Source organism: Protopterus annectens, chromosome 8.part0 (assembly GCF_019279795.1).
Source record: "Protopterus annectens isolate FY-2018-M chromosome 8.part0, PAN1.0, whole genome shotgun sequence".
NCBI classification, from domain to species: Eukaryota; Metazoa; Chordata; order Ceratodontiformes; family Protopteridae; genus Protopterus; species Protopterus annectens.
In genome coordinates, this window is record NC_056741.1 from 1208760179 (window position 1) to 1208784888 (window position 24710).

The 24710-nt window shown below is 39.9% G+C and overlaps 1 protein-coding gene across 1 annotated transcript in view; it reads left to right on the forward strand.

The window, feature by feature from the left end:
• LOC122809313 (guanylate-binding protein 1-like) overlaps positions 1–24710 on the forward strand; it is a 543787-nt gene that overhangs the window by 41504 nt on the left and 477573 nt on the right. The window contains exons 2-3 of the mRNA XM_044080711.1: positions 4484–4670; positions 7286–7413. Coding sequence (XP_043936646.1) covers positions 4496–4670; positions 7286–7413 — 303 coding nt within the window. The 5' untranslated portion in view covers positions 4484–4495. The remainder of the gene's footprint in view (positions 1–4483; positions 4671–7285; positions 7414–24710) is intronic.

Below are 24710 nucleotides of genomic sequence, written 5' to 3' on the forward strand. Positions count from 1 at the left end.
GCATCAGGTTCAATAGTTACTTAGAATGGGGGCATCAGGTTCAATAGTTACTTAGAATGAGACAGTTTTATGGTCCAACCTCAGCAGGAAAAGCATCACACAGAGGGGGGGGGTTGCAGTGGCTCCCTATGTTGATGAGTACTATGTCTAGGACATTTGAGCCCCTTGTGGGGTGCAGACCATCTGTTTCAGAGCATTCGAATTAACAATGTCCAGGAACTTCTGGGTGTTTGTGTTTGCACTCTTGTATGTCACCCAGTTGATGGAAGGATAGTTGAAATCACCCATGACTAAAGTGTTGGGATGTACGGCGAGTGATTCCAGTAAGTCCAGGTAGGCGATGTGCTTTTCTTGGGTCATGGTGGGGGACCTGTAGGTAGTAATTATGTGGTAGAGTATTTTGTCTGTAGTTGATTGCACTTGGAGTAGTTCAAGAGAGTCATACTGTTTAACCATTCTCAAGGTGTACTTGGCTTTTATGAAGATGGATACACCTCCACCTTTGGTTCTTTCAGACTCACTTGGAGGTCTGAAAGTGTGGAAGGCGTTGTAGTCCTGCACGGCTTGGGCGATCACCGTGTCTTTGAACCATGTCTCAGTGACTGCACAGACATCAGCATCTTCCAAGGGGAATAGTGCTTCCAGGGAGTACAGCTTCATTTTGGATTCCTCGTGTCAAGCAGCAGAACCTTGAGTTTGCTTCAAATAGATTTTGTTATGTCGAAAATTTTGTTGTTTTGACATTGCCTAAAAAAGCACTGTGGGGGAAGCAAGCACCTTTGCCACTATCCGAAAGCCTAGCAGAGACAGGTGCAGACCATCTCTGGCAAAGCAGGGTGGCCTGTCGACTATGTCATCCCAGAACTGACAGATACTGGATTTCTCTGGACTAACACCAGAAGCTAATCCAATTGTTGTAGTTGATAATTTTTTTGTTTATGTTGTGGCATCATCCTGGATGAAGGTAGAGTGCTGCTTAGAGCTAGGGTCATACATGACTGGGACACATAATCTGAGAGTTCAGTCATGTCTCAGTTCATGTAGTCTGGAGAGGTACACCTCAAGTAATTCACCCCAACATGAACTATGACAGAGTCATAATGATACTTTTTGTTAACTGACTTGAGTGCATGTGTGATTTGATGGATCCTGGTATCTGACAGGCAGCTGACTGTGACCTTCTCCTTGTATAGCCTGGTGAGGGGAACATCTGCGTGTCTCACTGTGGCGTTGCCTATGACCAGGTCATTAAGTTTAGAGATGTTTTGCCTTAGGGGCTTATTTGCTGAGAGACAGTTGTATGTGTTATGTGTAGTGGTTTCTATTTGCATAGCAGTGTGTGCACATTGTTTATGTTTGATGGGCTCTGATATTTTGAAAGACTTCAAATGAGTTCCTCCACATATGTGGGTCTATCTTTCATGTTTTTATTTTGTGTGACAGGTGAAGAGTGTGTACTGACAACCTGTTTGGTATCCGCTTTGTTGTCATGTGAGAGAAAGGATTCCAGTTACGGAGTGTACTTACATCTCTCACATAGATCATTTGTTTGTGATAGGAGTAAGTGGTCTTATCAGATAAAAATTCTGGGCAAATAAAGTACATCTAATTTAATGATTTCACATAGGGGGAGTTCACTAGTTGTGATAAGAGTTGAACTGTGGCGCATGTGATTCATGGCCATATTGTTTGTTGGAGGGGTTGTAAGGCTTGATGTTCAATTCTAGCACAGGGAATCATTTGGTATGAACATACAAATGTCACACAGCAGCCATTGCATCACATCAGTGTTATCAATTGATTTCATGAACACATGTGAATGTATCTTTGGATTTCATGGCAGTAGAAACTTGTTCTGCCAATGTCATGGTGAGACTGCTATTGTGGCACATGCATTGCATACTGCATTGCACAAGTGTGCTCCAGTTCTTGGGTGGTATGTGTACAAAAATACAGAGAAACCTTCCTTGACTAAGGACGTTGTATATAGGGCTGGTCACAGTTGTGTGCACATAAGCATAGTCAATTAATTGCCAGTAGTCAGTCATGCTGATATGACCTTCATTATCAGGGATCTACCTCCTGTGGCAGATGCTGACAATATACAGCTGTGTGGAATGCATTGCTTCATAGTGTGATACTTGCATCTGTTCTTATCTGTCTGCATGATAACTGTCTCAAGCAGGAGTGCCTTACACAAGGGTATTACATATATCACATTCTGCTCCCACATTTGTAATGCCACAGACACCTACTTATGGGATGCAGACCCACTAGTATATTAATGTGCATAATTCCCTTCAAGGGTGATCCTCCTCATACATGTATTATGCCTATTTCTGTGGTGTATGCAGTTAATACACTGCTCAGTGGTAACATTGACAGTACGAGTTAGATTCTTGCAAAAGAAGATTGAGGCTTCTGATCCATTTATATTTTCCAACATAATGTAATGATGAAATGTGTGCTTTGCACGTATCCTGTTATGTATGCACTTTCCTTACTGTCATCTCAACTCAGCATGTTAATGACATTTATATCTCACGTAATCTCCTCTGTTACATTATTACTTTGTGTAACTGTCATATCTTATAATATCACGTCTGCTTTTATTTCCATATATTTGTTCAGGAAGTGTGACCACTATTAATTGTTATGGCATATATGTTGAACAATTTTATTACTTCAAAATTGTCTTTGTGACTTAAGCACTTTTAAATCTGTTATCTTAGTACAACATTATCTTAGTACAATTTGAAAATTTACCCTCTTACATATTTTTGTATACATATCTTTACTTTTTGTGACTTCTCAGTACACTTTCCTTGCCTGGTAACCCATCTATTGTAGTCGCCCTTGCCATTTACCCTCCCCTCTTACTTATTTCTGTGTTTATATCTTTGATATATGTGCACTTTACTCTCACTACAGTTTCCCTGCCTGGTACAATTTGCATTATTTGCCATATGTAGCTGTTCGTGCTGTCCATGCGAGCTTGCATGACAGGCAAGCCTGTTTGTTTACTCTGTGTGCTTGTGCTGCTCAACATGTTTTCATGGCCTCCAACACTACTGGTGGGCATGAAAACATGCTTGTATTCGTGTAGGCATGATGAGCATCATGCATATGTGATTAGCACTGCTGCTCATTGCGCTAACACATAAATATAGTGTAGACTGCGTGAAGCCTACACGATTGTTCATAAATCCCCGTGATTCTTTGTGTTGCACATATTGCCAGGATATTTAAAATATGTAAATATATTATTAGACTGTAGCGTTATTATTTTTTCATAGGGAAAGATAGGGAAATAGTAACAGATTGCAGGTGAATTATTAACATGCATTCCATACTTAATTGTTTTATTGTTTTTTTTTTTTTTTTGCCTTCACCTTTGTTGTTCCCTAGCAAAAAAGAAAACTTGGGGCAGCCACTGCTTGTAGCTAGTTCACTGCTGTAGTAAAAGACTTAGCTGCAGCATTTTTCACCTATTTTATTTGCTTATACCATACCAGAGTCTGTATGTATAGCTTTGAAATTTATAATCTTATCTGGAGAAAGATCATCTAAGTCATAGGATTAGAACTCCGAGGGATGTATATAAATGGATGATTTGTCGTTTTGTGATTCATTGTCAGATTATTATATGATAGGTACAAAAGTGCTGTACCAGAAGGGCCTTTTGCACATATTTGGGGGATCAGAACAGGAATTACATCAGATGTGCAGGTGACAAAAGTGCAATACCTACTAAACTAGCATTTACTCCTAAGGAAAATAACCTGAATCTAAATATATTGAAAATGGCTGAGATGCAGGCAAAAAATATGGGCCCTAGTAGACAAAGTAGAAGGAAATAGCATCCTACTCTCAAACTGGTGCTAGGCTTGTATATGTGGTGATACACATGTGATAAGCATTCTTGCGTTCAGTCACAAGAGTGCAAAAACTAGGCTTTGCATATTGAGATTGACTGCAGTATCCTGGTGATCTTATTTCCCGAAGATGCAATGAATCCAGAGTTGGTGCTGCCCACCACATTTGCCGATGTAGGCAAGCTTGCCCTCTACAAGCACTTTTTTCTCACTGATATGGTTTTGCATTCAGCTGTTCCTGATATGTTGTAATGACAGTTAAGAGGTTTGGTCACAAAACACTCACCGTTTTATTAGGAGTAGCTAGTAGCTAATTCTTCAAGGTTACATTTAAATGTTCAAGCAGTCGGTTGTACTTCAGTAGCTCTGTTTTGTTAGTAAATCATGTGAATAGCAGCGTCTTAAATATGTTTTGGGATATTAGGACACTTGGCTTTCTACATCATGTTTCACAGAATGCTCTGTATGAAAATAAAATAATTTTTTCTCAGAATAATATAGCGTGTTTTATTGTTGACTCTTCCTTCATTTTATTTTGCCCAGGAACTTCAGATCTGCACAGCTGCAGTACTTTCTTCCTTAATTAACTTTTTGTGAATTATTTTCAGCTGTCTGTCAACATGGAAAAGCCAATCTGCCTGATTGAAAACAGTGCCTCTGGGGACCTACATGTGAACCAAAAAGCCTTGGAAATCTTGTCAGAGGTGCAACAACCTGTGATTGTGGTAGCTATTGTGGGACTGTATCGTACTGGAAAGTCGTATCTCATGAATAAGTTGGCCAGAAAACAGAAAGGTAGTTCACATTAGTTGTGTGTGTGTGTGTGTGTGTGTGTGTGTGTGTGTGTGTGTGTGTGAGTGTAGTTTGTTGTACATGCGAATATTTATTGTCTCAGGCTGGGTGAGCTGATATGAACAGAACCCTTTTCAGCCATGGCACAAGCCAGAAACAGTACAAGATAAATAAAGATATTGGAAATGTATAAATAGATATAAATGTTATACACCGCAAAATATCCATTAACCCTAGCATCGGTATTCATACCTTAATTAGCAGTCCTTGTTAGAGAGGTAAACATTAGAGTAAGTAAGAGTACTCAGCCAGGTTAAAACCCCATCATAGCAAGTACATAATCAGTACACAGGTAAAGGAATAGCAGCACAACATTATTATAGGTATGTCGAGGATGGGCTAATTTGTACAAAGACAAGTAAAGTATATGCAGGGAAGAAGATGGAGGTAATTGGGAAAAAGTTGGAGGGGGGGGAATCAGATGAGGAAAATATGTACTACTTGTGGTCACCACTTGTCCCTGTTTTCACAGTATAGTTCTGATTTTTGCAGCTGAGTCCTATGAAAAATGTGAAAAAAAAATGACAAATGCCCTTTCGAGGGTGGAGTATAAATTTTTTGCAATAGTTAGAAGGTGGTGAAAAATAATCTCTTTTTTTAGCTTTCTTCCAAATATTTTAGAAAACTGATGCTGTATCTGAAGCATCCTGTTGTGATATGAGTCAATAGATTTAGCTAGAGTTCTGTAGCAGTGAGCCTTTATTGTAATAATAAAGTAAAAACAATATTTCTATTGGTTAAGGTATGATCTGTCCTGCAAAATATACTAGTTCAGTAAGGGGTATCCTAGTTTTGGCACATGAAAGGTGGTTACTGCACTACTTTGCAGGACTCGTGGACTGTCTAAAAAGTAAATAGATTGAAGGCACTGATGACATGATTGAAAAGTGCATCTGCACACTGATCATTTTCCATGCTCCCAAGGAACTGATCCTAGCATGCAGCTGTCATGTTTTGCCTATAATCTGATCTCAGCACGTGGCTGTAATAATGTTATGCCATCTCCTAAATCTGTACTATTTTTTTATAAAACACATAGCTGTCTGATTATACTTCTGCAGAAACTAAGTTACTGATTTTTTATAAAGTTTGCTAGGCAGAGAAGTTGGGAGATAGAGCAGAATTAAGAGAGTTTGCAGACACAAGCTGACTAATGTAGTGCAATACTTTCTTTCCATAATATGAGTTTTATCCTTGAGCTCTGTAGGTAACCAGTTAAATTTACTGAATGCTGAGTTGAGATTTTGATAGTTCACAATGTTATGTCAGCAAATAATTTAGATTTTGCAGGATGTATTATTCCTCATTGTAAAAATATGTCCTTCTGATAATAATGATAGTGATGATGGGGGTCTTTCCCCTGCAAAACCATTAAAGTGGTATAGCTGACGGCTCAGTAATAACCCATGGAAATAGATGCAAGTCTTTACTCCTCTTAGGCCTACTAATGGATACAGACTCCAGGGTATAATGTTGTTGTTTTCTGTAATTGTATTGCCTTGAGTTCCATAACCATCTGCCTAATCTTTAGCTGATTTAGATTCTCCATAAGAGAACCCCCAGTTTGTCTACACAGATTGGATTTAGTGTTCTCAGGGAGAATTGTGTTGCTTTTCAAACACTGTTTTGGAAAAGTATACAAATTATTTCATCTTCAGGATTCTTTGAGAAAGGGAAGCCTCAGCAATAAGCTGTTTAGACCCACACTTATCAAAGGATATGTGCGTAGCGATTAGGTCACAAGAAGGATGCATTTAACCAAGGACATGGTGCATTTTCCAGACACTGTTGTATTTGGGTTGTGCATCATGTACCAACAAGCATATTGCTTATGTATGTATGTGTGCAAATGATGGAAAAATTGATTATATACCTGTGTGTATTTGTATGTGTGTGCGTGCGTGCACATGCATGGAAATACACCTAGGGACAGTTCACTTCCCAATCTGTAGAAATAATTTTTTTATGTAAAAATGTCTTTAAAGTATCTGTCTTGTACACTGCAACTACCAAAACTGTCTATTGTTTGGGTATAAAAGACTCACTTTAATTTATGTGTATTGCACAGTGCAGTTAATTAATTGTTTAAATCATGAGACATCTCTGTTATAAATATGTAAGTGCTTTTGCTTTTTATATACAGTTTGAACAGGAAAGGAGTAGAGCGAAAGGAATTATGAAGTGGTGAAAGTGCGAAAGGAGGTGAGGGAATATTGTGATAAGTATGAGACGTGTCAGATGCGTCATAGTAGGCATTTGTGCGTTAAAAGACTAGAATATGTTCGGACAAGGAGGAAGGCTAGAACAAAGTTGTTGGTTTTTGGACTGCACTTGGTTTCTTGTAATGGGATTTTTTTAGTCGAGTGCAAAATATGTGGAAGCAGGGGGCTTAACAAGTTTCCATATCGTTAATGTCTGTTCTCCTCAGTCTATTTTAAATGTGCAAGGATTTGTGTCTTTGTCTAGTTTTCTGACTGATGGGATTTAGCTTTTCCATATTTTCCTTTCAGATGTGGACAAGTGTGAGCATTTATTTTTAATTTCTAATTTATTTATAGGTTTTTCCCTGGGTTCAACTGTCGAGTCACACACCAAAGGAATCTGGATGTGGTGTGTTCCACACCCAATAAAACAAGACCACACCCTTGTTTTGCTAGATACAGAGGGCCTTGGAGATGTGAACAAGGTTTGTTTTTTCAGTTTTCTTTTCTTTGTTTGTAGTAATATGAGGCCATTTTTCTTCACCATGAGCAGAAGATTTAAAAATGCATAGGAAGTGCACATTATGAATGCCAAGGCAAGTTCACATATATTTTTCTCATATGGATATATTATTATGTTACTAGTGCACACTAAAAGTTTTATTTTATGTAAAACTAACTGTTAAATCCATTGGTCACCCTTATTTGTGTTCAATTATCTGTAGTAGTTTTTGAAAACACAATAATATACAAAAATGTTAGCATGCTGTGGTTGACATTTGTCTTTTCATTATCAAAGATGCTTTAGAATTGTCACATTATTAGGTACAGAAAGAATGACTGAAATATGAAAAGTAAAGGTAGCCAACTGGATAGACCATACAGTTAATTTCTAAGTTCAGATCCCTTCATAATTCTGTAATACACTGCACAAATTCAAGAAGTAACACATTTATGTGTAGGCATCACAGAGCTTTTAAATTAAACGTCCGAAGGTATCTCAAAGGAAATGTAATTTCTAGAATAAACAGAACTGAACACTTCTACATTTAGGTAGAAGTATAAATAGCTAAGAGTGGTCTAGAATACTTTTCTTCTTGTATTGAGTTCCTTCCATGGGCTTTCTGACTGTCGCATTCAAATTGAGACAGTGAGGCTGGGTATTCGTTCAAGTCATTTATTGCACATAAACACATCAGGAGTTGTAACTGGAACATTTATTTAAGCTAACTGACTGACTTATTACTTCAAACACTCTCACATGTGCATCTCCATACATACATGCTTTCAGTCTGGCTGACTACACAAAACGGCATTGCTCTTGTACGTGCTTAGTACTTATATGCACATGCCCATGAGCCACAGTGGCTGACTAGGATCAACATACACACTCTAATCTACATCCTCCCTCTTTAATTTGTTTGGCATGCAATATAGAACAATAAACAAAACATTTTCACAAGCTATGAAACATATAGACAAATAACATTCAAGTCCAAGTCGCTGTGTATTTTGGATTCGGTCTTGATATTTGACCTGACATAGTGATATAGAAGTTTGAACTGGGTTTAACAACAAGGACAGTCTCTGGGGAGTCTTCTTCAGCTGGAACATCAGGGAACTTTACAGGATCATTTTAAGGAAGTACATTGTTCTCTGGAACTGGAACATGTATTGGAATGCTCTGAGAACTAGCATCTTTATCACAAGCAAGTTGCCGCAACACTGATTCGGAGACTGGAAGTAAGTGTTTCAGATTCCATTTGAAATCCATTCCTTCTGATTGCACAATATAGGATCTGTGCTCTTCACAAAGATTTTTAACAAGTCCCACTTGGTCAAATCCTTTAGCTGTCTGCATTCTCAGTTTCTCCTTCTCTCATCGGTCTAAGAAGTTTACTGGTTTTATCCTAGTAAAACTTTTGTGACAGACATTTTTTCATAAGTTGAGCTTTGACCAATTTGTTCTTTTTAGCATTTGGTATTAACAACTTTTTACTGACTGAGAAAGTTCTAGTTTGTCTGGACAGTCATCTCTGAGCAGGTGAACTAAGTAAATAATCTTGGGGAATGTTTCTGAGATTAAGAAGTTTTAAGAAAAACATTGGTAGTATCTCTCTTGGATTTCTTCAACAAATGTTTCGCAATTTGAACTGCACGTTCAGCCAAGCCATTGGACTGTGGATACTCAGGACTACTTGTAACATGAACAAAGTCCCATGTCTCAGCAAATCTTTTGAACTGCTGATTTGTAAAATGTGCATCATTGCCAGAAACGACTTTGTGCGGACTACCATGGACAGAAAAATATCTGCTCGATTTTGTAGTGACAGTACTGGATATTAAGTTAGGAAGAAGGTCAATCTTGAGCCAATTCAAATAAGAGTCTACTAATATCAAGTAATGTTGACCATTCCATTTAAAAATATCTGTAGCAACTGTTGACCATGGTAATTCAGGAATCTGGTTTAGCTGAAGTGATTCTTTTTGTTGATGAGGTTTAGTACTGTTACAAATCAAACAAGTTAGGGGTTGCTTCTCTATATCTTTTGACATAGAAGGCCAAAATACTATGCCTCTTGTCTTTCTTCTGGTTGAATCAGCTCCTGGGTGACCACAATGTAGGATTTTGATGTATTCATATTGTATGGATCTTGGAATTACCACATTTGGACCTTTCAGGATGATTCCATCTTCCATCATAAGCTTGTCTCTATAAGGAAAACACTTCTGTATGTCTAGTGGTAAACAATTTGTTTTGCTGGCCATTATTGACTGATAACATGTTTTAGCATCTGGAGAGTTGGGTCTCAAGCTGTGTGATTTCTAAGCTCATCAAGATGTGATGACAAAAAATTTCTGACTTCCCTGACTTCAAAGCCTGCTTTCTCATTCTCGTGCTGTTCATTTGTTTCTCTGGGCACTCGAGACAAAGTATCTGCAAGGTAAAGATATTTGCCTTTTGTGTAGACAATATTGAAATTGTACTTTTGCAATTTTAACATCATGCATTGCAATCATGCTGGGGCTATATGTATTAATATAGTCACTAGAGGTTGGTGATCAGTATCTATGTGGACAGGTCTTCCATAAATATAATCATTGAACTTCAAACATGCAAACACTACTGCCAAAAACTCTTTTTCTGTTTGCGCATACTGCATCTCAGTTTGGGTTTTAAAGTTCTGGGCACATAGGCTACTGGTGTGCCTTCTTGAAGAATTGTGCACCAATACCATGCTTTGAAGCATCACAAGAAAGAGTTACTGTTTTGTGAACATCATAATATCTTAATGTGGATGGAATGTCAATTTTCTGCTTCAGAATATCAAGTACTCTTTGGTGGTGTTCCAACCAGGACCAGTTAATATTTTTGTGAGTCAACTCACGTAATGGTGCAGAAAGTTCTCTCAGATCTTAGGTGAGCTTTCCTAAATAGTGGACTATACCAAGAAAACATTGTAAAGATGTGACATTGTCTGGAATTGGCATTTCAAGAATTGCAGCTTGCTTAGATGGCTCTGGTTGTAAGCCAGAACTGGTAAACAAATGTCCCACATAGGTAACTTTTTTCAGCCTGAATTTACATTTCTGAGGATTCAGGTTAAGATTTACTTCACATGCATGGTCTAGAACTTTCCTGAGGTTTCTGTCATGTTCATCTTCACCATTGCCCCCTGCAATAATATAATTTATATAACAGCACATGGATAACCAGAAAAAGTTTGTTCCATTACACATTAAAAGACTTCACTGGCAGAACTGATTCCAAATGGCATTCTCAAAAATCTGTATCTACCAAATGATGTATTGAATGTGGTTAACAATGAAGATTTTCGATAAAGAAAAAATTTGCCAAAATGAACTTTTTGCATCTAAGACTGAAAAAATAGCATTTGGCATGAGAGCGGCTACTTCTTCTACTGTGCACATTGGATGATGAGTTCACTTAAGTGCTTTGTTTAAATCTCTTGGATCAGTACATATTCGAATATCATCTGCGCTTTCCTTAGCTATGACCATGGAGGATACCCATTCAGTTGGTTCTTCTAATAGAGTAATTACACCTAAATACACCATTTTGTCTAGCTCTGCTTTTACTTTGCTCTGCTTTGCTACTGGAATCTTCCATGCTGGTCTGACAATTGGGCTTACTTCATGGATTAACTTCATAGAATATATGACTGGAAGTTTGCCAAGCTCGTCTTTGAAAATATCAGCATATTCACTAAAAATATTCTGTGTAAAACTATCATTGTTACTCATACTTATATGCTGAACCTTTTTATTAAATTAAACCAGTCCCATTTTCAAACTGTCTTTGAGGCCTAACAGTGACTGTACTTGTGTTTTGACTGTGTAAAACTGCAAGTCATAGCTATTTCCAACAGAATAGCGTGGAAGAACTACTGAGACTTCGGTTTGAATCTGTTCACCACCATAAGTAACTAGTTTTGCACACTTTGCTGAATCAAGTTTCTCACCAGCTTTTATTTTAGCAAAAATTTTTTCTGACATAATGTTGCACTTCGATCCTGTATCTACTTTAAGCTCGATTTCCCATTAATTAGTACAGTACAGAATATTTTGCTGTTTGCCAACAACTGATAGTCTACTGTAATAACTGTTTCATCAGTCACAGAGACATCAGTAACATAAAATGTTTGCAAGCAGCTTTCTGTTTGATCTACTTGCTTCTTTGGATACTCCCTTTTAATAAAAGATTGTGCCATCTTAGACTTACAAAGCCTTTTGAAATGATTCTACTTTTTACATTTGTGACATTGCTGTCCAGACGTTTAAGCACTTTTCTCGTTTAGGTTCATGATTGCCTCCACAATTACAACAGTTGAGCATGAGGTTTGCTATGGGTTTTACTGTTGGACCCCTCGGTGTATATTTCTTTTTCATTTTAACTTCACGTTGCATATTATCAACGTTCGCACTGGTAGATACTACAAGCATGCTTTTCTCATTTGTAAGCATATTCATGTGCTTTTCTGTAAGCTCATGTATTTGACAAATCTCTGTGACTTTGCTCAAAGTTAAATCACGATCTTGAAGCAAAATTTTTCTCACCGCATCATTATTAGCACCAAGATGGTCATTAACTCATCTCTTGGATCACCACATTGCACGTTTTTGTTTTATTTCTCAAGTCAGTTATATATGCTGAAAAAGTTTTACCGGGCTTTTGATTTCTTGTGTAAAATATGACCCTTTCCATTGTAGTATTCATTTGAAGGTTACAAATGTCTCAAAATTTGTTTTAAGCACTCAGGGTCTTCCTGTATTTCAGCCTGTATCACAATATGGCAGTCTTTCCCTCCCCTGCAAACGGCAGATGCATACACAAATGAACATTCTGTCACAATGGCTTCTGAGCCAGCAAAATTGAGAAATATAAATGCTTTTGTATGTGTATCTTAATTGGAAAATGCAGCCTGTATGAAAATATCATATTCTTGCTCAAACACTCACCAATTTTCAGCAATATTGTTTATCCAACACCAACAGACCAGGTCTTTGAAATCCCTATGCCATAACAAAATATGTTTAAATTTAAGCATAGACCAGGTACTTGTAATTATGTTTAACTGCACAACAGTCACTCTGAAATGGTTGTATTTTTACACTGCAAACACTCTGAATACTTTGAATAACTTTAGTTAATGTAAAAAAATAGAACATTGCAAAAAAATTTGGTCAGTTTAGCTTTTCCATACATTTTAAACATTTTGGAAATTATTTCAAATACTTTTATCAATATGTCGCAATTTCAGACATTTCGCTTATTTTGGTAATTTGTTTTGAACATTTTGAATGCTTCGCCACACATTAATTGACTAAAAGATATTTAAATGAGTTTAAGTACCTTTGAATAATTGCTGATCTGTTTGCAAGCTGTTTGTTAGTGTTCTCCTGGGGTCTGTGTTATATGATCGAACGCTTAAAAAAGTGAACTATGATTAATCGACCCCCATGTAAGCGAAAGCTTACAATCTCAAAAGCTCAGAACAGCAATTTTTTTCCAAGTGAAAAAAATCAGTGTCCCAAAAAAAAAAATTTAAACAATACATAATTCGGCCCCCCCCCCCTTAAATATACCAACTCCGAGATCGCACTACAGTGCCAAAAACGGCAAAGTAACAGAAGCGGCCAAGCAAATTCTTTCCCTGGGAAAGAAGTCGCTTAAAAGCCTCTTTGCTATTTTGCCTTTTCGTTCTTTTAAGTTCGACCAAGATGCATTTGACAGAATGCGTCTTCCGTCATCTGATAGGAACCCTTCTCCTGTATATTTGTCTACTTATATCCTCGTGCCTCATGGTTTTAAGTAGCTGTAACTTCAGATCCCATTCTGACACCATGTCACTTATCTTGTGCATTCAAATGAGACAGTGAAGCTGGTTATTCGTTCAAGTCATTTATTGAAAATAAACACATCAGGAGTTGTTACTGGAACATTTACTTAAGCTAAGTAGCAAACTCTTCACATGTGCTTCTCCATACATACATGCTTTCATCTGGCTGAGTACACAAAATGGCACTGCGCTTGCATATGCTTAGTACTTATATACACGTGCCCATGAGCTACAGTGGCTGACTAGCATCAACATACACACACTGATCTACACTGACCTTGTTTTTAAGTTTCAGTACTAAAAAAGCTTCAGTAACCACCACAAAATGATTAAAATATTTATTTAATAAGCTATAGTTAAAAGTAGATAAGATGAATTCCGATAAGCGCTTTCAGCAAAAATGCCTTCTTCAGATCATTGAATTCATGAAATAAAATCAGAATTTAAAAGCCTATTGTCCAGTCAAGTTACACTTCAATTAGTCCATAAGCCAAACAGCATACTAGAATTCCATCACTTAGAACCAGTCAAAGTAGCGCTAGAAATTCTCCCGTGTGGACCAAAAATATGGTTATCGGCCAATCATGATCCAGCCTGTCAGACTCGATATCAAATGAATAAGTGTTACGATAAACCAAATATAGAGAAAGGAGGAAGCTCATCCGCCAATCACTGTAGGTGCTGAGGAACTCTTCCGTGCTCGCTGAAGTCAAAGGCCTTTTCTTACACAGAACGGCAGGCGATCAAACCTTTCATAACATATCCAATAAAAACAGATAAAGAAACTTAATAAAATAACGGAAAAGTCACAAATCATAATGATATATTGTGTGCCCAACATAGAGGAATGGTAAAATTCTCTCAATGCACCCGTTTCTATTATATACGTGGAAATAAAGTTACTAATGCAAAGAGCAATAACACCTTTACGGTATAAATTGCTTCCTTTTGTATCCCAAGATACAAAATTTGTAAAAAAATAGTGTTTTGACAAAGGAGAAACCATGGGGCAAGTCAATCGCAAAGAACAAGGAAATTGTGTCAAGTTCCTAAAGCGGATTTGTGTATCTTGACCAATCAAAAATGGTTTCACAGTGTTAAGATCAATAAACAAATGGTGTAAATACTTCATCTCACTGGTGGAACAAAAAAATGAATCACCAATCATATGATTCAATATGTAATTTCTGACAAAAGTCAGCTCTTCATGTCTTCACCAATTAGAGACCATCTAATAGGATGGATATCCAATAAGGACATTACAATATACCAGATAGAGATATCAACCCCATTCAGTCTCTATAACTGTATGTCTAATATTTTCATGAACAATTTTTTTCTTTTTGTAGAAACTGTTAAAATCCTTTTTATAGCACTGAATAGTACAATATATTAATTTATGTAACCTGTCTGTATACAGAATACTAAATTTTTCTTCCTAGATATCCATCTCTTTTATGTAATGGTAGTATAAACCTGGCCTCAGCAGTCAGGATAGCATATAGATTGTAGGTAGGGATTAGAAACAAATCAGTTAGTGAAATGAGCAGAGTTTAAGGGCTGGGCAGGTGCTCACAACCTGAAGGGGTGACTGGGTATGGGTTTCTTTCACTGTTGCTAGGATGAGTTATGAAGTAGAGGGTTTCTCTTACTACTTGCATTTCCTGTGTGTGTGTGTGTGTGTGTGTGTGTGTGTGTGTGTGTGTGTGTGTCTGTGATGGGGAGAGAGAGAGAGAGAGAGATCAGACTTTCTTATTGGTAATGGTGTATTTAATAGTCTTGAATATGGGATTCCAGTTGCCGGTCATGCATGTGGAGGCAGCAGGCTGCAATCCCTGACAGTGTCTGTGCAGATTTAACTGTTTCCAATCACTGATTCTGCATATGTGTCCTTGCATGAGGGTGGGGAAGCATTAGAAACTGCCTGCCAGTAAGATGGTTGGGTAGGGAGGTACAAAATACCATTTAATCATAGGCAGAAAGGGTGGAACAAACAGGGGACATTGATGTCTTTTGACAGTGAGTGGTGTGAGACACTGATTACTGACAGTAGTGGAGAAGCAGGTGGGGGACACTGGTTGTGGACAGGAGAGGAAGGAGGGAGTTTGAGGATACTGAGAATTGATGGGGTAGGCTGGGACTTTGACATCTACCAGGATGCACAGGGAGCACCACAGACATTGTTTTGGTAATGTGGATGACTATGAACTGAAAAGGGGCACTGCAGTGCAACTCAGCTCACTTGTTTAGGGCGAGTTGTGCTGCAGTACCATTTTTTATGACTACCACTCAGTTTCCCATTACAGCGCAATTCACCTGGGCTAATGGTTCATAAGTTTCATGGAAAAATTATCATGTATAGAAAATGTACACTGTGTTTGTGAGGTCCCATCTGTCACCATCCTCAGCCACCACAGCTAGGTTTATATTTATAGGTTTTCCTATACACTAATTAACCTCATAATCTTAAATTCTTAAAGCAATATTTCACTAAAAACACACTTCAGACTTCTTATCTAACAACCTTTTCTAGAAGGACCACAAATCTGGTGATAAACTATTACAGTATTAAAACTAGAAAATAAACAGCCACAGTTAAAAGGGCAGACTGTCTAAATATTAGCACCAGGGACTAATTCCTTTATCAACCCTCATCCTCAGAATTCAGTAAATTAAGACAAAGCAAACAAGGAACAGTCTTTATGGCTTCCTCTAGCAGTTGAATGAGGGGAGAGCACTTAAGATCTTATATTAATTGCTACTCTGGTTACAGAACATAATACTTTTCACAACTTATACTCAAAATCAGGAAATAATTGCAAGTCATCAGAATTTTTTCTGCCATCTCAACCATAATAATGTTCTTGTTCTTATCCATTCTCTTAAGATAAAATTTGTATACTGGAACATGAAAGGAGAATATTTTTGGCAAAGGGCAGGAGGGAAGATTCAAAACATCTCCATGCTGCCTCAGATAAATAGTGAACATATAGGTCAAGATGGACATGTGCCTCTATTTGCTGAAATTTTGTCCATGACTTGAAGGCACCCATTAAGAATAATATCTGGTTATAGAAGTCCAAAGGTAAATATTGAATGGCTAGTCCAGTTATTAGGATGAATTATACAAAATTTGGACCACAAAGAAACAATAGTGCTGGGTGATTTTAATTATCCATATTTTGATTGGTGTACTACTGGACAGTGCAAACCTGCTATGGAATTGAAGATTTACAGTAGTATGGCTTTGAAACATTATGTCAAGATGATCACCTTTTAAACCAGAAATAATGTTTTTATTGCTCAGTAATGTAGAAAATGTGATATTAGACATCTCACTGTTGTCCCTCTTAGGAAATTCAGACCATGTTGTGTTTATTTTAAATCCATGATAACTCATTGTTATTGCTGATTACGTGATAAGAGATTTGGTAGAAAAATAATTAAGACAATAAATGGAATATTATTAATCTATAAATGGTAATAGCGCCTATGACCTGAGAGTTGTTTTGTGCCAAAAATTATTCAGTGCAAGTTAAACCACAAAGTAGTTAGTGATTAGTTTTATCTTCTTTTATAGAATGTTCATCTGTCAGAACTACCCAAGAGGTAAAAAAAAAAAAAAATAAAAGTTCTGTAATCAGCATAACTAGGCATCTGTATTGACCATTTTCTTTCTTCTTCTTCAATGAATGGGTTACATATCAGATCGTCAGATCTGACTCTGCCACATACTTTAGACTTTGGATCCAACTCTCAAGCTCCTCCCTCTACCCACAACGCCCTAATCCATTCTCAATACCCCAGATTGAGTTAGTTGCCATAAAGTTCCCCTAAATTAGATAAATAAATGGATAGCTCAAAGAATAGGGCTCAAACTTGGAACTATAAGATGTTCTTCTTGTTTCACTGTTGCAGTCATTACCAGTGGGTTATCCCTGCTGTGGTAGCCCTTGGCCGGCCCGAATACCAGAGTCAATGTTTTTCTGTCGGCTGCTGTCACATGCTGCCTGACATCAGGTCATCAGTGCTATAAAGGAGAGCAGCCAACGGCATTACATCAGTCTTTTTTGCCGTGGAGTCTGTAGCAGAAGCAGTTTGCAACTGTGCCCGGTCGGTCACTGCCAGAGTTTTGATTTACAGCTGAAAACATCTAAAGCTAAGTACCCCATTGGAAATCCTTTTTTTCTTGCACTAAACGATGTCCAAAAAGTTAACAATTTTCTCGCCTGTGAAAAGCAAATACCATACCAAGACTTCCACTCATACTGCGTCACTTGTTTAGGCACAGATCACGACGTCCCCCATTGCCGGTTCTGTGCCCTCTTTAATGCGAGAACCATTCGTTGTAGAGCTCCTATTGTAGCCAGGGATTTTTGTCTTCCATCTTTGCATTCTGAAATGGTGTCAGTCAGCCAACCATCCATAGACATTCCGAAGAAATGTAAAGATAAAGATAGAGACAGACCACACAAGGCCAAGCCTTCCAACAATGCTACCGCTAAGCAGGTCATCAGTTCTCCAGAATTCAGTGAGGCGCTTTCACAGCCCCTGATGCCTGATTCAGTACCTTTGTAGGCCTCTACCAAGACCCTTTCAGAGTCCGGTATGCCGCAGAAATCTTCTTTGTCTTCCGAGCCTTTGGTTGTCTCTGCCTCGGTTGGGTCCGGAGCCATGATGCAGACATCAACTTCCGAGGAGACCTTCTACACTACCGATTCCAGACAAAAAACGATGTCTTCTCTTCCGACTACCATTCCTCTCAGACTGATGGATTCACTTAGGGCTAGAGGCAAGACCATTCCCAGGAAAACTACTTCTAGCTACCATGTTACTCTTGCTCCTCCTCCCCAAACTGAAATGCTTAAAATGGTAGAGGATCTTATCTCCCTAATTGGGGGTAGTCAGGCCACAACCTCTAAAAGGAAAAGAGACCTTTCTCCTGATACACTCTCAGAACAGGATTCTGAGGAATCTGATTATTCAGAGTTTGAAGAGGAACAACAACCTCTGACTGCTTATGAAGATTCCGATGTAGAGGAATCCATTTCCTCTGCCTCCCCACCAGAAGATCTTTCATTTGGGGAAACCCTTCAACCCTCGAGTAACATTTCCACTGGGAATCCCAGGACTTCCCTCAGTCTAAGAAAAGGCCAAATGAGTTTCTAGACCTGCCCCAGCACAGACCCTTGGCCATCCCCCCTATCTTAGGGGTGGTAGATGATGTCTTCCAGGAATACAGTTTAATTCCTGATGCCCTCCCACCTGCTCCCAGAAAACCTGACAGGTATTACAGAGTACCAGATTCTCACAAATACCTGTACAGAAATCCTGCTGCAGACCCAGAGGTCCTTACACAGGGACCAAAAGGAGCTAAGGCTAGTTTTACAAAGAATCCTACTCCTTCTGACAAGGACTCCAGAGCTCTGGACAGATGGGATAAAAAAGTATACACCTCGACAACCTTGGCTATTAGAGCTCTCGACTGTCATTTCCACATGTTAAAATATCAACAACACACTTTGGAACTGTTAAAACAAAAAATTTCTACCTTTCCTGACTGTGCCAATTCTAAAGAGTTAGCAGATTTTCTGCACTCTACATGTCAAGTGGCTAAACAGTCATTACACTGTGGATATGACACTCTAGAAGCCTCTAGCACGGTAGCAGTGTCAGGATCTGTCATTAGGAGACATGCATGGTTGAAGGAACAACCTCTCCCTGATCACATCATATCTAAATTACTTGATGCACCCTTGGATAAGGACCGCTTGTTTGGAGAAAAAGCAGAAGAGGTGCTTAAAAAGAAGGAAGATGAAGCAAAATCTATGCAAACAGTAAAAGATTTCTTTAAGGTGCAACCTCCTAGGTTCAGCAGGAATTTTCCTTCAAAACACTGGTCCTTTCCTGCACCTAGCAGATGGGGGCAAGGTAAGCCCCGCAGGGACAGACCACCCAGACTCCCACCCCAGGGACAGCAGAGAACCAAACAGTAGAACACTTCCACTCCAAAGGCAGGGAGGTCTAAGCCATCCCTATATGGCAAAAATTCTCAATGACTCCCTCTCCCCCCCTCTGCCTTCTTACCAAAAACTAGGAGGAAAGCTCTCCCTCTGCAAAGAAAATTGTCTCTCTGTAACAAAGGACCAGTGGGATTTTTCAGGGATACACATTCTCCTTCAACAAACTCCTAATTCTAAGAGGGTACCCAGACTTACCTCCAAACCAGTGGGCAGAGGCATTGAACCAAATCCAAACTCTCATATCCCAAGGGGCAGTAGAACCTGTCCCCTCATATCAAACAGGCAAAGCCTTTTATTCCAAACTATTCCTGGTTCCCAGAAAAGAGGGCACTTGGCACCCCATCCTGGATCTATCCATTCTGAACACCTTCCTGGTGGTCCCCAAATTTGAAATGCTAACCTTACAGCAGCTGCTGCCTATGCTGACAAAAATGTCTGGTTAGTAACTCTAGATCTAAAAGATGCCCACCTCCACATTCCCATAAGGGAATCCTGCAGGAAATTCCTTCGCTTCAGAGCAGGCTCACAACACTTTCAGTTCTCTGTGCTACCCTTTGGCTTATCTACTGCTCCCAGTGTATTCCCAAATGCTTAGCCCTGGCCATAGCCTTCTACAGGCAGAAAAATATACAAATTTACCCTTATCTGGACGACTGCCTCATTCAGGCATACTGCAAAGAAAAGCTCCTCAAGGACCTCCTCTTTGTCAAAACCCTCCTAACCTGGTTAGGGTACACTATCAATGAGAAGAAATCAAAGCAAACACCCTCCAGGAAGATCATTTTATTGGGAGCACTACTAGACACAGCATCCCAAATGGCCTTCCTATCCCCAGAAAAGCAGAGCTTCTTGCCTCTCTATTTCACCCAGCTGGCTTCCAGAACTCGCCTCACTGCCAGGAAGTTCCTCCAAGCCTTGGGGTACATGGCATCTTGCATCCTTTTAATTCCTCTGGCCATGCTTCACATGAGAAAACTTCAGTGGTACCTAAAGAACCTTTGGTGTCAGCACTCTCAGGCTCTAGAGATCTGTCTTCCTCTGATCCCCTGTATAAGGGATGGGTTTCTCCGGTGGGCAAGGGCCTGTGCTCAGAACAAGGGTCTTTCCTTCGCCCAACCGGGCAGACCATTATCACCGATGCCTCAGACACAGCTTGGGGCACTCACCTAGAAGGCAGGTGCACCCAAGGTCTTTGGGATACACAGCACTTTCCCTTACACACCAACCTGAAGGAAATGATGGCAGTACAAAAGGCTCTGACATCCTTCAAACCCCATCTCAAGCCCAGGGTTCTCCTTATCAAAACAGGCAACACCACAGTAATGTGGTACATCAACAAACAGGGAGGGACCCAATCTTACCCTCTGTGCAGGCTAGCCATGAACCTATGGCTGACGGACTCTTTCATGGGACTACACTTGATAGCCCGATACCTACCAGGGATCAACACCACCGTGGCAGACCATTTAAGCAGAAACTTACTGGACCTCCATGAATGGCAGCTCCACAGAAAATCTTTTTAGAGATCACTCAGGAGTGGGGGACTTTGGAGGTAGATCTGTTTGCTTAACACCTCAACCATCAGCTTAAAAAATTCTGTACCAGGGAGTATCACCACCTAGTGTGGAAGATGAATGCATTGGCCTTTCCCTGGAACACCCTCTTTGTTTATGCATTCCTTCCTGTGCCCCTTATTCCAAAGGTACTGATCAGAATAAGGGAGGAGAGACCAAAGGCCATCCTCTTTGCTCCAGATTGGCCCAGACAACATTGGTACCCCTTACTGCACAGCCTGACCTTACAGCCTCCCAGACAGCTTCCCCTGATCTCAAACCTCTTAATTTGGGTTGGGGGGAATGCTGCACCCAGACTTGCAGGCTCTCAAACTATCAGCATGGCTAATACTCTAAAGGCAAACAAGGGGCCCCTGTTAAGCAAACAGGTCCTAGACATTATCACAGAGGCCAGAAGGCCCAGCACCAGAAAATCTTATGCAGGAAAATGGAAAAGATTTTGCTCCTGTCCAGAAGGACAATACCTTACAACCTTCCATCCCTCTTATCCTGGGCTACCTAGCGTCGCTACTTAATAGTGGCCTCTCCTTCTCCTGTATTAAAATCCATGCCTCAGCCATTTCAGCTCATTTTGATACAGAACAGCCCCAGTTCTCCCATCCTTTGATTAAACAATTCCTCAGAGGGGCTTCTAATATCAGACATCCCAGAAGGCCACCCACTCCAGCCTGGGACCTGAATTATGTTTTGGAAAAACTAACTTTACCACCCTTCGAACCTGCTGCTTCAGCAGAACTAAGATTCCTCTCCTGGAATACTGATTTTCTCCTAGCTATCACCACAGACAGGAGAGTTTCAGAACTTCAGGCACTGATGGCCATTGAGCCCTTCATCATCTTCCATGCAGACACGGTCTCCCTGAGAACTAATCCCGCCTTTATGCCCAAGGTGGTATCTAATGCAACTCTGTCAGGCCATACATCTACCCACCCTCTTTCCTAACCATCAAAACAAGAGGGAGAGAATTCTGCACTCACTAGACATGCACAGACAGCTCAGATACTATCTGGACTGTACCAAACCCTTCAGGAATATGGACCAACTACTTGTTCTAAGTGGATATCACACTGTATCCATTTCTGTTACAGATTGCATGAAAACCCTCCCCTAAGTCTATTCAAACCCATTCCACTAGGGCAGCCTCCACTTCCACAACATTCCTCAGAGGAGTTCCCACCAGGGACATCCTTGAAGCTGCCGCTTGGACTTCTGTCCATACCTTTACCTTTACCAACCATTGCCACCTACATCTATTTTCTAAGGCTAGGGCAGAGTTTGCCTCTGCAGTTCTGCAGGGCGTGCTGACCCATTCCTAGGTCTCTTACTAAGCCTACCACCCCTATCCTCAGCTTTGGGAATCCTCCCACAGGGGATGACTGCAACAGTGAAACACGAAGAACATAGTACAGTTGTGTACACTTACCATAAATGTAGATGTTCAAGTGTATTCACTGTTGCAGTCCTGGTTTCCCACCCTCCTTCCCCCTTATATCTGTTTTTTTAGGGAGACATAAGTTTCAAAAGGTGGCTTTTAGCCACCAGGACTACCTTACCTTATTTACTTGTGCCTCTAACGGGTTAGGGCAAGAAAAACTGATGTAATGGCATCGGCTGCTCTCCTTTATAGCACTGACCTGATGTCAGGCAGAATATGACAGCAGGCAATACAGGAAAACATTGACTCTGGTATTCAGGCCGGCCGAGGTCTACCACAGCAGGGATAACCCACAGGTGATGTCTGTAATAGTGAATACACTCGAACATCTACATTTATGGTAAGTGTACACACAACTGTACTTTTCAGTAGGTAATCCAACAGGTTCCACCTGAATGTTTCAGGAGGGGTGATGAATGGACAGGGGGAGTTGAGGAAGAATGAAAATGGACAGCACAGATGCCTAGTTATGGTGAGTACATAACTTTTAAATCTGATGTTGTTCTTTAATCATTGTTCCTCAACGAATGGGACAGAGTCCCCAGCTACGCTAATCTTGGGTGGCCCACATGGAAGGATATTCTGGATAACTGCTGAGCCAAAAGCAGCTCTAATTCTTCAAATTAAGTCCAATTTATAATGACTAACATAGGTATGAGCATTGGACAATGCGACTGCTACGCAAATATCATCAATAGAAGTTCTTGACCAAAAGGCAGATGAAGTGGCCATGGATCTAGATGAGTTTGCTTTAGGCAGTTTTGGTAGAGAAATGCCTTATTGAGAATATATCCAAGAAATGCAATCAGTTATCCATTTAGTAATTATAACTTTAAAAATGGGGTAACCCAGTCGATTTGATGAGAAGGTTACAAATAGCAGATCTGATGTTCTAATTTGCTTTGTTCTATGTAGATAAAATAAGAAGTTATGTACCTACCATAACGTTCCATGTTAGTTGTCTTCTCTCGCCTTCTTTCTTGCTTGATGGGTTCGGAGCCGATCCTCGGCTCCGACTCGGCACTAGCTAAGCTCGAGAGTCACTTTTACCAGCTCGAGGCAGCCCCATATCCCATGATGCAAGGCGGTAAGTACCCAGATCTCGTTTGATGACAAAAGGCAATAACACCAAGCATAAAAACACTTCCAAAAGGAAGAAAGAAAACTACAGGATGGAAGAAGGACTAGGTCTGAAAGGTCTTCAGCATAATAATTTCTTAGAAAGGTCTGTCCAGGCCTGGGGGAAGGAGGGAGGGTTGCAAGAAAGAAGGCGAGAGAAGACAACTAACATGGAACATTATGGTAGGTACATAACTTCTTAATGTTAAGTTGTCAATCTCGCCTTCATTCTTGCTTGATGGGACCGCGTCCCTAGCACCTCTATCCTGGGTGGCTCAATGGAACAGACTCTTGAGAACTGTAGAGCCAAAACTGGCTCTGTCCCTGGAGGCCAAGTCCAATTTGTAGTGGGAAACAAACGTATGAGGAGTGGCCCAAGTGGCCGCTGCACAAATAGTGTCTAAAGGAAGTCTATCTTGAAAGGCTGTAGAAGTAGCTAAGCTCCTAGTTGAATGTGCTTTAGGTTTTGAGCACAGCTGTTTCCCCCTGAGCAGATAAATTTCAGAGATGACCGAAGAAAGCCATCTAGACAAGGTCACTTTAGAAACAGGAAGGCCTTTCTTATTATCCGCATATGAAACAAAAAGTTGATCAGATTTCCTAAATTTTTTTGTTCTGTCCAGATAATATCTGAGTTGACGGTGGACATCAAGATAATGTAGTTTTTGTTCGGCTCTGTCTGAATAGTTTGGGAAAAATACAGGGAGATCAATGGATTGATTCAAATTGGTTTTTGAGGCGACCTTAGGCAGAAAGGTTGGATTAGTTCTCAATGATACTCTGTCTTTGTGAAAAACCAAATAGGGGGGGCGAACAGATAGAGCATGAAGTTCAGACACCCTCCTGGCCGATGTAATAGCTACCAGGAATAAAGTTTTCCATGAAAGAAATTTCAGGGAGCAAGAAACAGCTGGCTCGAAGGGAGGAAGAATCAAGGATGTCAGCACTAAATTTAGATCCCACTGAGGAGGAGGATTCCTGATTGGAGGCTTGAGTAGGAAAATTCCTTTCAAAAAGGCCCTGCAGAGCCTATGGGACATAATATTGTGATCTGCGATCCCCACATGAAAGTTCGAGATAGCAGCCAATTGAACTCTGACTGTGGAAGAAGAGGAGCCTGCATGAAAAATCTCTGCTAAGAAGTCCAGGACTGTCTGAACAGGGGCAGTGAAAGGATCAATACTCTTGGCCTTAGCCCAATAAGAGAAACGTTTCCATTTGCTTGTATAAATCCTCCTGGTAGAGGATTTTAAAGACGCTACTATGATG